The following is a 15,667-nucleotide window of genomic DNA, read 5'->3' as shown; positions in this document are numbered from 1 at the left end:
ACTGCATTTAATTGACAGATGTGTAGGTGAAGGGATGCTGGAGTCTTTCATGGGGGACTGAAGAGGAAGGCAGATTAATGTCTCATATCATGACTTCTAATAGACCACAGCTGGAATGCATAAAACAAGGATTTCCTTGTTTACTTCAAGTTCCAATTCTTCTCATTTGCAGGGCTTCTGTCTCCCTTTGAACTCCTCCCTCAAAGCCCCACTGCTCTTCATTTGCCAGCACCTGCGCTCCTCAATAAGTCCATATTAATGCCCGCACCTGCATCTGCACCACCGGAGCCCACTGAAGAGCCCTCCACAAGCCCCCTGTACTTCATCTGCTTGATTATCTTAAGAAGTTGTTAAGACTTACCTATGCTTATTCCAATGTTGCTCTTCTCAAAACCAGGAGAAGGCAGTATATTTTCAATGTAACCAAACTGGGGAGGAGAAACCAACACAAACTCTAAGTCATCTGCAGGGGTGTCAGCATCAGTGGCAAACAAATGGTTGGTAGTAAGGGCTGCTGAGGAGCCCTCCTCCACCACAAAGCTTGCACCTGTGCACGAAAAATACATTAAATGTTAGTGGTCATAAGCTCATTTTACTGTTGTTTTTGTTAATAAGAATGGAAATAATAACTAAAGGGGAAAATACAATAAATACTGAATTACTGAGAGGTCGTGTTTTCATGTGTTCTTCTCTGCTTTCACCAACATCTCTGCTTTTGCCATCAGAGAAGTAGAGAAGAAGGGAATAATGAAATTATTTTATTGGTAATTTATTCGGTAAGGTTTATATACTGCTCAAAACCAGTTGTTACCTCTGTTTGTCAGAGCATTAATTACATAAGGGCTGTTAAGAACTGCTCATAATGAACAATTTTTCATGCATCACTGTTTAATTTCCCTGCTGGGACAATGTTTCATTTCCAGAACATTACTTGGGTGAGTGCCTGCAAATTACAAAACTACTTATACATATGCTTAAATATTCCCTGAGATACAGAACATGTACCTGATACTTAAAAACAAATGACATTGAAAGACACAAGCATGTGGAAAACATACTTTTAATATGTATACCACAGACCACATTGAAAGCCCAGGAAATCAATGGAAATTTCACACAATGGGCTGTACTTGGACTAGATGTACATTATCAACTCTATTTCCATTTTAACTGAGTTTTTTAGATCCTGAAGAGTACTTGAGAAAATGTGGCTTCACATCTATTAATGTATAGCCTTTGTCTTTATTTCCTAAAAGAATTAAATATAGGTAATATAGGTAGCAATGATTCTCTCCCTTCATGTAAGGCCCAAATTTCTGTTTTATGCTCTACACACAAAGGTAAATAAATATCTATATTTATCTTTATGCTTTTGAGCTGTATAAACCTGACATCTGTTGGGCCGTAAGTTCAGTTCAGGGACAAGATACTGATCACTTTTACCTAGACATAGCTTACATATGCAGCAATGGGCATGTAGAGATGGTGAGGAGCAGATCTGAGCACTCTCATCTATAACCACATGCTTTAAACATGCAGCTGAAGAGCAACAAGCTCAAACTTGCACTGGGAGCTGGATTGGGTGTTTGCACTGTACTAGAAAAAGAAAATAAAATTGATGGAAATTCTGATCCAAAACTTTTCTGTGCTGATCTCAACTAAATATTTCTAATGATAAAAATCAAGCAACCAAAAAACCACTCTGGGTCTTTAGCCGCTACAGTACTGTGTAACCCACATTACACTGCTGTAGAGAACGGAAGCTTTCACCAGTTGCAATTGATGGAGGCTGGTTGTCCACTGGAAGTACAGTGATGTTAAGGTCATAGAGGGGAAATGGATCATGACGTGAAACTGGAGGAGGAGGAGGTCCGTCATAGCAGCAGTCTTTCACATCTAGGCCAGCCTCACCATCAGAGACAATTAAGGTTAAGATCTCAATGGAAGGAGTCAGGCCAATCTCCCCACCTGGAAAAAAATATTGCAGTTCAGAAGTGTTTTACCAAAACTTCCCGAAGACTAATTTTTATCCTGCAAGGACAGCCTTCAGTATCAAGTCTGAAGAAAAAGAAGCAGCAGCAAAGTTACTGGAATTCTTAATTCGGTCTGCTGGGGGTGCTGATTGGTTAGAGATGTGGTTTGTTGTATAATTAATTTTAACCATCTCACTTCTGTGCTATAATAAGACTGTGTAGAAAAGAGTGTTAGTATTGTTATAATAGTGATAATGTTATAATTGCAATGTTATGATATTACATTATATTGTAATAAAATGGCTAAGAGTCCTCATGATCCTGTTCTTTGTGCACTAAGCTATGTAAAAAATGTATATTGCGTAGAAAAAGTGGTTTTTCTGCACTCCTTCTTAAGGAATGTAGGAAAATCTTTATTTTATATGTATGTTCCTCTATGATAAATGGTGATATCCATGGTCTTCCAAAAGACAATTTTTTATACAGTAAGTAACGCATGTATTCCTATATGCCTCTTATCCTTACAAAATGGACTATAACAAGGGCTGTACTTTATTACTGTAAAGTATATTATGCTTGTGTGCAATCACATTTAAAATGGGGGCTGATATAGGGGTGGGAATGGCCACCCCTTGCAAGAAATATCTGTGACTCAGAGTATTCCAGCTGTCAGCACTTCTGGCAGCCTGCGGCTTGCACTGCTGCAAGATGTGTAGAAATTCGGGAATGAAAAACAGAAACACTACACCCTTGAAGGTAAAACTTCATTGCCACTGCAAAATATTGTCATTGAAATACAGTTTGTGATATCTTTAGGATGCAGAAGAAAAGTTTGTTGTAGGTAGCCACAATTAAGTACTTCTTTTTCAAATACCAGCTGTTCATTTTAGACAGTGCCAAGTTTGAAAATATCACATCTATTCTCCATGCTAACACAAAATTACAGAATAATTAAATAGAAAACCAGAACCTTTGGGGAAAGAAAAAGACTAAAGCCATCATTCAGAGATGTAGAAAGAGAACCCCTTTAATCCCAATGAAAGGATAAAATTAGGTTAGAAAGAGGGTTAAGCAGCCCTTGATTTCTCCCAGTAATTAAAAAAAAAAAAAAGGTACTAACAATAAAAAATAAAATAATAAAACCACAAAATAACATCTTTTTAACATCGTGTTTCTCATGAAGAAAATCAGAACTTCCTTTATCTTGTGGTACGGAAAGACTGTGAACTGTCCAAAAGTAGATATCCCCCTAGACTGGAAAGGCAAGCAAGAAGTACCAAAGGGTTTTTTGCTTTCATGGAACACATAAAAATACTCTAGTTTGTGCCTAACTTAATAATAATTTTGTCAAAAAGGCCCAAGTTATTTTTTCAGCAACAGTGAAAGAGTCCCTCCAGGATTCTGATACTTTCATGTACTTGTTTGAATACAATTTTCAGTTCAGGCAGGGATTTGGAGAACTTATTAAAACATTTGGTAGTTGTCTATCATCAGTTCTCTATTTTAAAGCCAGTTTATTTATTTCCCTAGTCATAACATGTGCTTTGTCAGAAATTCCTACTGGACTTCTGCAAAGGCGTGGATTCAGGTTGAGATTTTTTTACTAATACTTGTCTGACCACCTTCCAGTCAAATTCTGTCCTTAGCTCACTTACTAGTGTGCTTGTATGTGACTAAACCAGCAATGACATCAGCTTGTGAGAAACGATCCACAGCAGCTCCAGCTTTCCTCACTACCCCGTGGTAGGGCTGGCGGGCCAACACGAACATCAGTTCCATGTCATCGCTGTCCGCATCTGTGGCATAAATGTACTCGGAGGAGAGAACCACTTCTTCACCCTCTAGACAGTGGAGCACAGGAACAAGGCCTGTTTGCATAACAGGTAGCTCATCATTCACAGGCAACACCTGATCAGAAAAATAATTTAAGATTTTCTTATTGTTCATTTCAGTGGAAGCCAGTTGTTTCAATACATTGCATTGCAGCTCAAACTAATAGAATGGTGCCAGTGTCAGAGTGCATTGAACTTTCTCTATGAGGAAAAAGAAACCAGCTGAATTAAAAATAAAAAGACATAAGTAAACCAAAGGAGATAATCATCGTTTAAGTACAAAGTGAAAGTCAAAATTCCTCTCAAATTTGCTACATGGACCTGAAATGGAAGGGGTTGAAATGGAAGCCTAATACATCTATTATCTTCCAGTTTCCAAGGTAATGCAAGCTTTGAACCTTTGCTTCTACACAGACAATTATTCTCAGAAACATGCAACACACTGACCTTGACCTGCAGAGTGAACTCTACAAAATGGATGCCATCTGTGGCTGCAAAGAAAACATCATCAGTGAGAGTCTCAGAGCCATCATGACGATATCTGTGAAAAAAGATGATAGAGCTACACAAATTTTTCACAGATAAAAAGAATCCATGCTTTCTGGTCATGCCCTACAATGTGTATCCCTCCCAGTACAAAAAGCCACTGCCTGTGTAAGGGTGTCCACCTAACACTGCTGATTCTGGATCAGAGTTTCTTTAAAGGGCTTTTGGGGTCTCCTATGAGAAGAAAACCCCCAAGGTAAACCATTCATCAGTCAGGAAAAAGGTTTCCCTGAGGCTTTGTCGTCTCTGTTGTGGCTGGTTGTGAGGTGTTTACCAAACATGTATGTCGTCGCTGTGGTAAGTGCCCACTTTCTAACAGATGGAAATAGAGCCAAGGAGCTCTAACTCTGCGTGTGTGTCGTGTCTTGTTCTTGCCACAAATAAACAAGCAAAATTTTCATCTCTACATTTAATCAGTGTTAACAAAAAACTAACCAAGCTTAATAAACACACGACTTCCTTTAAAGAAAAAAGCTGGCCACCAGTGCCTTCTTCACAGGAACTGCACAGCTGCATCCAGAACTTGTCTCCTCACCAGCATGGGGCAGTGCTTTATAGAGAAACCTACCTACAGGAGGCATGGCTGCTATCTCCTATTTCCTGGCCACACAGCTCATTTCATGGTGACATTGCACTCCCAAGGCTCAGCCAGCAATCCTGGAGCAGCTCTGCCAGAGCTATGGTGAACATTGCTAGCCTCTGCGCCCTGCACCACTTCAAGATTTAGCTCATTCAGCTGAGAGCCTCGGCCACCACAAAAGACAGCCACCACTCTTCTAACCTGGCTGCCAGGGTACGCAGGTCCTCATAGGAAAGCCTGTCACCTCCATTCATGGGAATGCCATCCAGCTCCACCACCCCATGCTGCGGCTGCCTCAGCAGGAGCAGGAAGAGATGCTCTCGTTTTGTGTCTGCGTCAGAGATGAGAATGTGTCCCTCTGTAACAGAGGTCATGCCACCCTCTTCCACTCTCAAATGGGTTGTAAAGACCTGCAGGAAGGAGAAATGCTGAGCTCTCTTTGCTGCTGCACCTCCAAACACACAGCAGACAGGGTTATTCCCATTTGCTCTGCTATAAGGATGTGTGACACCTTAAAAAACAAAATGCCAAAGGATATAATCTTTTCTGCTGTGTTAGAAAAACCTAAGGAAATTACCAACAATGGGCTATAATATGTGCATCCTAGTTCTCATCCCATTCATGGAAGCTTCTGACCTGCCTTATAGGCAGTAAGCAACACAAAATGTAGGGATGCAGTTTTGCTAACCAAGATGCGACGTACATGTTTTTGAACAGATACATAGATGCCAAAGTTAGTCCTCGGCTTATTTAGCACAAAAAAATCACATTGCGCACTCACCAGACTTCACCTTCTACTTCAATCCCAGTGCAAGCCGTGTGCAAGGTGCTGAAACCCTGATCCCATGGAAAATTCATTTTTTATCTCAGTAAAATCAAAATATTTTTCTGCATTTCTGTTTCTACTCAAAGCAATTTCCAAGTCCTTTTTTCTCACTTTCACCACCACCGTACCTCTGGGGCTTGGTTGTCCACAGGAAGAATTGTAATATTGAAGCAGATCCCATACAAAGTGCCTCCATGCTGATTGCTGACAGAAAAAATAAACTGGACTTGCTGAGGTTCAGGTCCGATGTCCTGCAGGGGTGGCATGTAAGCAATTTTCATATAGTTCACGGCATGCTGCAAAAAGAGAAGAGGGGTGCATGTAAGAGGAGATAATGGGGGTATCCATAATCCATGACATTGGGGACTTTTATCATCCCCTGTTTAGGTGTAATCCAGCCATCAAAATAAATTTCAGAAATTTTGCATGTGCTCTTTAGCTACTAGACACACCTTGATTAAATGCATCTTTAGATACAAATTAGGTGAGTACAGGTTCAAATACTCAAACCTGTAGCAAAAAATATAGATATGGTTTATAAGTGATAACGGAGTTGATGGCCTGACCTTCTTGATGGATCCCTTTAAAAATGCTGGTCCAAGGACCTTTTCAAACTGTGACTTTAAAATAAACAATGCATGAAAGCTAACATCTCCCACAGCAGCTGAATTTCATCAATGTGAATAGTAACTGCATGTCCTGTGTTCCATGGTGAGGACAGGCCAGTGAAAGAAATATCAAAAATCTTGCATCCAGATACGTATATTAGGCACACATTTTAGAATATGTAGGTTCAGAGCTGTCATTATGGTACTGCAATGATCATCATGCAACTTTAACCATACAGCAGGATATAAAACAAGACGCTTTAGTAATACTTATTTGTCAAACTACAAAAGCATGAAAACGGAACTACAAAAAATCTGTTCCATCCTATTCCATCCTCTAGTACATCCACTGGTGGAGACACTGAGAAGAACTAGGAAACTGTTCAAGGTCTCATTTCCACATTTTGTGTACTTTTTCCTTCCTCTTACATCATGTGAAGCCAAATTCATCCTACCCAAGCAGCTGTAGCCCCTGCTGGTTTTAGGATAGATGTGTTTATATATTCCAAAACTGAAGCATGATAGAAATTTGTTATAAAACCTGGTATTGGAATAGCAGAGTTTTGAGTTTCTTAAGCAGAGCTTGTGATAGTACTGCTCCTCGGTTTTCACCTCCTGTTTTCCTGTCAGACACAACTGTGCACTTGTAACTTTTGAAAATTGTTTAGAACTCATTGTGGTATCAGGGAACATAACAAACCTGAGTAAATGACTGCAGTGCAAGAGCAGCAGGATCCTTGACCAGTTTGGGGATGGTGTCCACCATAAACAGCTTCCCAGCATCCGAGTAGCTGCACAAAAATATGCATGTCACATCTTGGCTAGCAATACCAAAGAACAAGAAAAATAGCCACATAGCTCGATCTTGCATTTCAAGTTAGCTTCACACTTTCAACTGCATTGAAAGGAAAAACATTTTCCTTTCTTCCATCCTTGTCACCCACTTAAGCATTACCACAGAAAACTGTCCAAATGAAATATTTTTCAGGATGATCATGAAAAATCATCTCATAACTTATAAGCAAGCTCTGGAATTGCTGCAAGTGTGTCTCCACACACCCCAGATACCATTTACACCACCTGCAAATCTAGTCCATCACATTCTTGTTACTTGCACACCTGTGTTTATCTTTAAGTAGAAAAATTAATTATTTCTAGTTTCATGCATCGTATAAACTCTGAAATTAACCAGTTTCCAGCCACCCAGCTTTCCAACAGCAGTAACAGGCAAACTGGGTAACCATGTGGCTATTTGACTGATTAGGGAAACAGCTTTCTCCCCCAGCTGCATACTGATCCTACGTTGCTTGAGGTCAAAATTGAGAGTGTTGATTGATCTTCAGCTTAAACCATACAATGTCTGGATTCAAAACTTTTCATTTAGCAAATTGTTGCTGATGGTCTAAAGAGATTACAGCACCAGTGATGTAAACTGCTATTATACCCATTCATTCCATACCTCCCTTGCTCCCACAGCCTGTTCTGCCTGTTTTCTGCTCTACAGCTTCCTAGTCCACAATCAGGAGTGCCTGATACATATTCTTGAAAAAGCTGCAGCACCTTCTCTTCTCAGTCTGGGGAAGGCACAGGTCAGCCTCATTCCAACAGTTAGGAGAGGTGCTGTGACTTGTACTTGAGGCTGGACAGGATCCCACAAGTCAGTGTAAAATCCAACAAAAGGAAATAAAATATTTCACATGACTTCCCACTTCTTATTCCTTGTTAAACTATGCATTACCTATTTTTTATTACTCTGTGTACTACTCTGTTGCTTCAGGCTCTAGCTCACCCTTAATCAACAGGAGAGCTGCACCCAGTTGTTGTCACCTGCACTGTCAACAAACAGATGAAGAACTTGAGGCACATGCATGTTAGTGCCACTGAGGCTGCTCCTGTTACCTGGGTTGTTCCCCTGTCCCACCTGAAAGGTATGTCAGGTTGCACCTACCCATGGGTGCAAGAGAAAAATGGGGCAGTGGTTACGGTGTATGTGAGCTCTCTGTCTTGCTCTTCCACATTTATGAAGTGGAGATGTTTCTTTGTTAGGTGAGAAATCTCAGTCTCCTTAACAACCAGGTGACGGGTCACTCCTGGAGCTTCTCTGGGTAGCTGATCATCCACAGGGATAATGTGAACCACCATCACCTGAGATTGGGGAGACAGTAGAATAGTCAGCCATTCCTCTCAGTAAGAGAGTGTCCCGAGTAGCTGTTCACCAACATGCACACAGAAGTAAGTGGATCACTGGAATATGAGATACAGGATGTGTCTGTCATGCTATACCATCAACACAAGAGTAATGGAGGTATATAACAGTTAAATGCAAAGCCTTTGAATCTCAGAGATTTCCTTTTAAATTAAATGCAAAATTAAATTCAGTATGTTGGATTTTTGTGTGAAAAAAATAATCTGTTCTCAGTTGACTTCAGGAGGGTTTTTTTAATTTGTTTGTACTGTCTCCAAATACAATTTGTTTTCAACATTTCATTTTATAATATAAGAAAAGGTCTTTTTGATGAACTTGTCTCTATTCAGCCAGCGAGTTACCTCATTGAAAACAAGAACAAGAAATAGCCCTGAAGAACACTGTTTGTGGTGGTGACTGCCATCAGAAAAAATCTATGCCAGTTTTATTTGAAAGCCAGCCAGAACAGGTAAGATATCAACCATTTGAAGAAAAAATTCAGGAGACTGCAAAGATGTTTCTGTTTCATACCTGTGGCTCTGAGAGGTTTGGAGGGTCATGGCTATCACATAGCACAAACTCAAGGGAATCTTCAAATATTTCTCCTCCCAAATGATGATAATAAATTATTCCATTAAATAGATCCCTCTGAAGAAAACTGTTGACAGAATACCCTGTTGAATTGAAGAATACATCTTCCTTTGAACACTCCATGATTTTAATACTACACCAAAGTTATGCATTAGTTATGCGAGTAGCTGGGGAAGTATAATATCTTCTTTTTCACCCTAACTGGAGCAAATCCTTTGAAATGTTGTCTCACTGTCTTCCACATTCTCTGAAGATCACCAACTTCTTTTCTGTGTCACTTAAAAATCATTCAAAAAAAGAAGCAACACAGAAAACAGGCTGAAAGCCCTGTTCAGAAGTCAGAAGAGAATTTGCAGGACTAGCAGTCTCTGCAGCCTAGCACAGGAATTTCTGGGTTGTTACGTGGAAGGAGAGCTTTCTCATCACTTAGCATAATTAGCATCGTGTATTAGCTCTGAATTTGTCACAGATCCTTGCATCTAAACTAACTCCTGACTAGCCCAATATTTTTTCCAGAGAAAAGTACTGGAGGAAAATAGACTCAGAATGGAAGAATTACAGGAGAAATTGTGTACACAGGTACAGTTATCCTAGTGCAGAGACCAACATTAATTAGTGATGGGGTTTTACACTATAATGAAAGAAGTCCAAATTTGCCATTATTTCTGACTCTAACATTAAATGTATTTTTAAAAAGAGGGGACAAAGAAAAGTGTCCTTTTATGGATGTGTTCCATTACCTATCAAGTTTGGTCCTGGTTTCTTCATGATTTCTCCAGCCTGTGATGGCTTGGTAATATTGAATAGTATGTAATCGTCACTGGAATCCATGTCAGAAGCATGAAGCATGGAGCCCTGAATCAGGATTGTCTGTCCCTCGTGAGCTTCAATGACCACATTGCTGATCAGAAATGGAGGGCTGTCATCTTTAGGGAGGATATTTATTGGGAACTTATGGCGAATGCTGTGGGGGCCATCAAAAATTCTAAATACCACAAAATCCTTAGTAGAATCACTGTCATCATGATGGTAGTGAACAACTCCAGCGTGAATGTCAGAGACTGTGAACATGAATCCTTTCCCTCCTGTCAAAACAGTGGAAGAAAACACATCAAAAATGTATGGTTCAGCCCAGAAAGGAATCTTTGCTCTAATACAAAGATTATTGAGGGAGAGAAATGAGCATTGTATTTCTAACTAGAAAAATCAAATGTAACTTCACCTACCAAAAACAAGTTTGTTGGAGCTGAATCGTTAATAAGAATGCAGAATTTGCAGCTGTGATAGCAGAGAAAATCCTCCAAATGTCATTAAAGGTAACTGGAGACATTAAGGATTTTTAACTGCAGTAGTTTCCACTTTAATTTCAACCTCTACTTTCTTATCAGACCATTTTACACGCATTTTAAGCATCAAAGAAAATAGGCCTTATCATTAAAGCTCAGGATTTCACTGCAAGTAAAATATAATGATGTGGCAATTTTGGTGTGTTGAGGTTATTGTCTGTAATAAGACAATTTTATACTTCTGCTTCACTAGAACTGTTATGCAAACAGACAAATATTCAGGCAAGGTACAGGATTCAAGAACAGCAAGCTGGCCCTAAAATGTATGATATCCCCAGGGCCACCAAGAAAAAAAGCCAGGCATTCCTCTAAGGTTTTACACAAAAAAGGCAATTGCCAAAAATTGTGGTGATATTTTCTTTGGCATGTACCTATGCATACAGATAAAAAGACAGTAAGGTGCAGTCAGTGGAGGTGAAATATCCACCTCTGGCTGCTGCATGGTAGTCTGAGAAACGCTCAAACTCAGTATGCAAGGGCAGGAGTACCAGTGGGAGATGGGCCCTGGCTGGCTGCACAGTCCCCTAACACTGTCTCTGGGGCTGAGTCCACCTAGCACTGCTGACACCACACAGTTCCTGTCTGCAGCTTTGCAGGAGGAGGATCTTTCAGACACTGGACTACTTGGCAGGGGTTTCCTGAATTTAAATTTACTTCTGAATAGTTTCTATGTTTGCTATATTCAAAACACTGCATTTCCCTTTTCTTTAAATAGTTGTTTTATGTCTTTAGGTTATGCATTTTACATGAACACATTCAACTGTCAAAAAACTCAGCATTGATAGTGGCAACATGTTCCCACCCTGCCAAGCTCAGAGTGACTTCCATTACACAACTTTTTTCCCAAGCACTGTGGCAACTCATGCGCTGAAGAGCAAAACTGGTAGTATTGATAATGCAGAAGGCTAATGAGTTAGAAGTCTAATTTAATTTCCACTTTTTGAAATAAACCTTAAAGCTGCTAGTAACAACCATATCCAAATGTTGTCTATTATTTGCCAACAAATCAAAATCACTTGGTGTTCCTTAACATCTGCAAGCAAAAATGTAAGAACTGAAAATTTATTGACTGTGTTTCTCCTCATGCTGCTCAATGAAAACATAGCTGATTTTTTTTAATTTCAGCTTTGGAATGTAAATGTACGTTAAGTAAAGGTTTAAATACTGAATTTTTGAACATTCCTGTTTCAATACCCATGCTTAGCACGGTTGTAGCAGAAGGTGGTCAGCAGAGGGAGCAGAGCTGCTGTTTAATCACAGAGGAGATTTTTCCAGTCTCTGGAGCTGAAATGACCTACCTCTCACTGACAGCCGCCCATGCTGTAAGCCATCAACTGTGACCAAGCGAACATTTTGGATATCATCATTGTCTACTATTTGGAAGTGTTGCCATGTGATGGGTCGGGACTGCCCCTCTAGGAGGTTGAGGCCTGCAAAGAGCAGAAAGTTACATCACTGTCAGCATGTAATGCTTCTAAAGGTGTTTCCAACCAGGAAAAACACCCAGAATATTTAATTCTAACTACATATCTACGTGTGAAAGGCATTGTAGTAGAAGTTTAGATTGGATATTAAGAAAAATTTCTTCACTGAAAGGGTGATTTAGCTTTGGAACAAGCTCCACAGAGCAGTGGTGGTCACTATCCCTGGAAGTGTTCAAAAAACAAGTAGACATTGCACTTCATTATATATTTAGTAGGCATGGTGGTATTCAGATGAAGGTTGGACTTGAAAATTTTGGAGGTCTTTGTCAACCTTAATACTTCTATATTGTTATGATTCTGAGGCCACCTAAAAGGCTGATAACAGCTTCTGACATACTTGAATTAGTTCACTGTCTTTAAGGAATCTTTTTCAGAGAAATAACCAATTCTGATGTAGAATGCACCTAGTTTAGGTTGCTTCATGTGCAAGCTGCACATTGTGCCCTGGGTGGGGGGAAATCTCTGGAGCGCTAGGTAAAAAACCATGAATGGGCATGGACCCTTTGTCTAAAAAAAAAGGGCATGGGGTGTGGCTGGTCATACAGAGACTGCAGGACCTGATGTGCAACAAGAACAAATATCACCGTTGGAGCAAGTACACACAGACTATGGGGGTATAAAATTCAGGGATTCCTTTGTTCAGGGTCCCTCCCTGGCGACACCAAGTTTGAGCAGTTTTTGTGTTGCTGCACCACAGTTAAATCACATAAAGGAAACAGAGATCTAGGATTCCGATATGGGAAATCCAGATTGAGCAGTAACAGAAATTTGTCTGATAGTGTGCATGTGGTGAGCATAGGAAGACAAGCAGGACATCCATCATGTCACTGGAGCCACCTGCTGTGAAGGGGCTTCAGTCCCAGCAGTAAAATCTTGGGTGGTGCAAGTGTGGCTCACAGAGACAGGCATCTGAAAGGTCAGGCAGGAAAATTGCCTTGACATCTGGTTTCCAGTTATCTGGTAATCTAATGAGGCACATTTCTGGAGTTTGCACCAACAGTAGCATTGAACTTGAAATCTCACAATGTCTGAAACTGGGCATTTAGCTTCTTTATTGAGTCTGCATTTAAAAATGTATGTTGATCTTCATGGCAGAAGACTGTGTTCCTTCATTTTACTCAGACAGCCATTTCAAGTGGGGTTTCTCTGGAAGATGTTAGGTACCTTCTTCTCAGCTCCTTTCCTTTTCTACTGTAGGGAAACTGCACTTTCCCTAATGTTAACTTCTAGGCATATTTGATCTTAAACCTTTAAATATCAATGCACTCTAGATGAGAGACTCTGTTCCCTTTCCAGTGCAGGCATTATGAATCTGTTTGAATTAGCCTTAACCTTGTAAGGTTTCCAGGCTTTAAATGTCTGGTGGTATATCATGCCCTCTGTTCCTAGTTGTTCATTTTTGCACTTACAACTTTAACAATACCAGCAAGACTTGGTCTTTCGCACATGCTACCCCACTATTCTTATTCCATCATATATTTGCCCTTAATATTTATATTTTTTTATGTAGAGTTCAGTCTACAAGGAAATGCTGTATAAATAAATCCCATTTTTCCTGTAACTCCATTTATTCTTTATTTTTCATTCCTGTTAAGTCATTAGACCCTTTTAAAGTTTTTGTAATATGTTCTCTCCAAAATGGAGATAGGGAAAAAATAGATTAATTCTCCTTCAGTTTAATGATGCTTAGACTCCAGGTGTAAATCTGAATTTTAGAGCTTTTTCAAATATGTCTGTCAAAATGTTATTAACTCTGAGGCAAAATAAACTGAGTATAAGAGATCTCACCTGTATTCCATGAAACTCGAGGGGCATTTGTATCTGTTGTTCTGATAGAAAGATGCACAGTGATTGGCAAACTCCTTTCAAAGTAGAAGTCATGAACCTCAAACTCCACCTGTTAAGAAAACAGATAAACTACTTATTGAAAACTGGAAACCAAATGTAATTCAAAAAACATATAGTGCGTTCTCTTCTGAGAGCTCTTACAGGCTTCTGATAATATGTTAATAAACAAAACTTGATTTAGCTTCTAAAAAGAGCCATGGAAGTTCTGCACAAAACTGAATATCTGCCTTCTTCACTCTTTGCAGTGAATTATGTGAAACTTAGTTTGTAGTGTGTGGAATTTTCATTTTTGTTTGGAGTGCAGTTAACTCAGCAATTAATATAGAGCTTTTTTTAACTAGTAATAATACAAAGGGAGGAGACATTTCCTGCTCTTTTAAGAGGTGTAGGACCAAAACCAGATATGATAGAAAATATATGCACTAGTATAGAAAAAACAAAATTTTTTAAAAATCGAGCTCTTGAGTTGTCAAACTCCAGAACTGTCAAATTCTTGAACACGGACTCAAACAATGCTGAAAGCAGAACAGTGATGAGGCACTCAAGGAGCAGATGTTTTGGATGTGTGGTCCTCACACTATGGAAACAGGGAAAGGAGGCTCCTGTGACAGCCAAGAAAAAAATGAGACAAGCCTTGTCAGGGTCAGATGCCAATTACTGTTACTGTTGCTCTGCTTTCCAGGCAACCCTTTCCTCAGCTTACCTTGCTTTGGCTTTTTTTTCTTTGGTTTTATTACTTTAGTACCAACCATTTTGCTTTGATTGGAAAATTCCTTAACTATCTTATCAGACAGTTATTTCGTAACTCACTCAATAACCTGCAGACAGAAGCTTGATCTCATTCGTCATTTGCATTACGCTTTCTGTGTTAGTGACATGCATTTATTATTCCCAGCAGGAACTGTTGGGAGTCCCTTTTTGTTATCTCTAAACCACCATTATCACAGCAGGTAGGGTGTAAGGCCAAATAGCAATCCTGACCTTTAACTGGTCCATTTTTCATGAGTTTAAATATGTCACCTCTGCACAGGTCACAGGGATCAGTAACATCATGCAGGGACAAAAGCTGTATGGAAAAGGCACCACTGATCTTTCCAAAGGCTCTTGAGTAGATCTACAAGTACTGTTATTTCACTATTCCTCTTATTTTAAAAAAATCTAGTTTAGATAGTTCTCAGTCAGAGGGATTAAAAAGTTTTCAGTACAAAGAAATTCTTATGTAGTGAGCAATAAACATCTATTTTGTGTTAGATAGTTAAGCTGACATGTCAGACAAGAAAGCAGTAAAAGATTTTAACTCTGCTCCTGCATTGCATATAGTTTTTAAAACCTTTTTCCTGAAAAATATCCATTACATACGATTACATTTATTTCCATCTTACTTAAGGAGATGAAAAACAGCAAATACTCGCACTATTATGAGTGAAAACATTGCACTGTTACCTCATAATTCCTCCTCTCTGTGTGGCTGTTATTTGGAGGCTGATAAGCAATGAGCATGTCATTGAGATCTTTCCAAGTGAAGGAGCCAACAGGTTTCGTGTGGTCAGATAGGTGAGTGATAAAGCCCTGTGGAGGTGGCTTGGTAATGTTGAATACAAGCAGGGACTTTGGAGTTTCATTGTCTTCAGCATCAATGGTTGTGGTTGTAATAGGGGTTAAAATAAATTGATCTACTTCCAGGGTGAACTTTGCCATTGGGGCAGCTTTGGGTGTTCGGTTGGGAACAGCACCTTTAATCTGAACAGGGAGCCATGCATACTCCGTCTACAACAGGAAAAAATGAGACAAATAAACAGGCAAAGTAAAGCAAAAAAATAAATTCTACTTCTTTTAGCTTCACATAGC

General features: G+C 39.5%; 1 protein-coding gene across 6 annotated transcripts in view; it reads right to left on the bottom strand.

Moving 5' to 3' along the window:
• Nucleotides 1-15,667, bottom strand: part of FREM1 (FRAS1 related extracellular matrix 1) — a 64,229-nt gene that overhangs the window by 34,983 nt on the left and 13,579 nt on the right. For 4 of the 6 annotated variants that reach the window (XR_004237526.1, XM_032096246.1, XM_032096247.1 and 1 more), the window contains exons 6-18: nucleotides 15,263-15,586; nucleotides 13,760-13,868; nucleotides 11,786-11,917; nucleotides 9,882-10,226; nucleotides 9,082-9,224; nucleotides 8,314-8,510; nucleotides 7,066-7,156; nucleotides 5,886-6,053; nucleotides 5,133-5,341; nucleotides 4,253-4,346; nucleotides 3,629-3,881; nucleotides 1,771-1,968; nucleotides 362-547 (exon numbers count right to left, since the gene is read on the bottom strand). Coding sequence is in view for 5 of the 6 variants with exons in the window: in XM_032096246.1 (XP_031952137.1) it covers nucleotides 362-547; nucleotides 1,771-1,968; nucleotides 3,629-3,881; nucleotides 4,253-4,346; nucleotides 5,133-5,341; nucleotides 5,886-6,053; nucleotides 7,066-7,156; nucleotides 8,314-8,510; nucleotides 9,082-9,224; nucleotides 9,882-10,226; nucleotides 11,786-11,917; nucleotides 13,760-13,868; nucleotides 15,263-15,586 (2,449 nt within the window). In the remaining variant the exon portion in view is untranslated. Of the gene's footprint in view, nucleotides 1-361; nucleotides 548-1,738; nucleotides 1,969-3,628; nucleotides 3,882-4,252; nucleotides 4,347-5,132; nucleotides 5,342-5,885; nucleotides 6,054-7,065; nucleotides 7,157-8,313; nucleotides 8,511-9,081; nucleotides 9,225-9,881; nucleotides 10,227-11,785; nucleotides 11,918-13,759; nucleotides 13,869-15,262; nucleotides 15,587-15,667 lie in introns of those variants that run through there. The other 2 variants (XM_032096248.1, XM_032096249.1) reach the window with 2 other exon arrangements.

Source organism: Corvus moneduloides, chromosome Z (assembly GCF_009650955.1).
Source record: "Corvus moneduloides isolate bCorMon1 chromosome Z, bCorMon1.pri, whole genome shotgun sequence".
In the NCBI taxonomy this organism is placed as follows: domain Eukaryota; kingdom Metazoa; phylum Chordata; class Aves; order Passeriformes; family Corvidae; genus Corvus; species Corvus moneduloides.
Note: the sequence above shows the minus strand (reverse complement) of the source record. Positions and strands in the feature narration are given on the sequence as shown.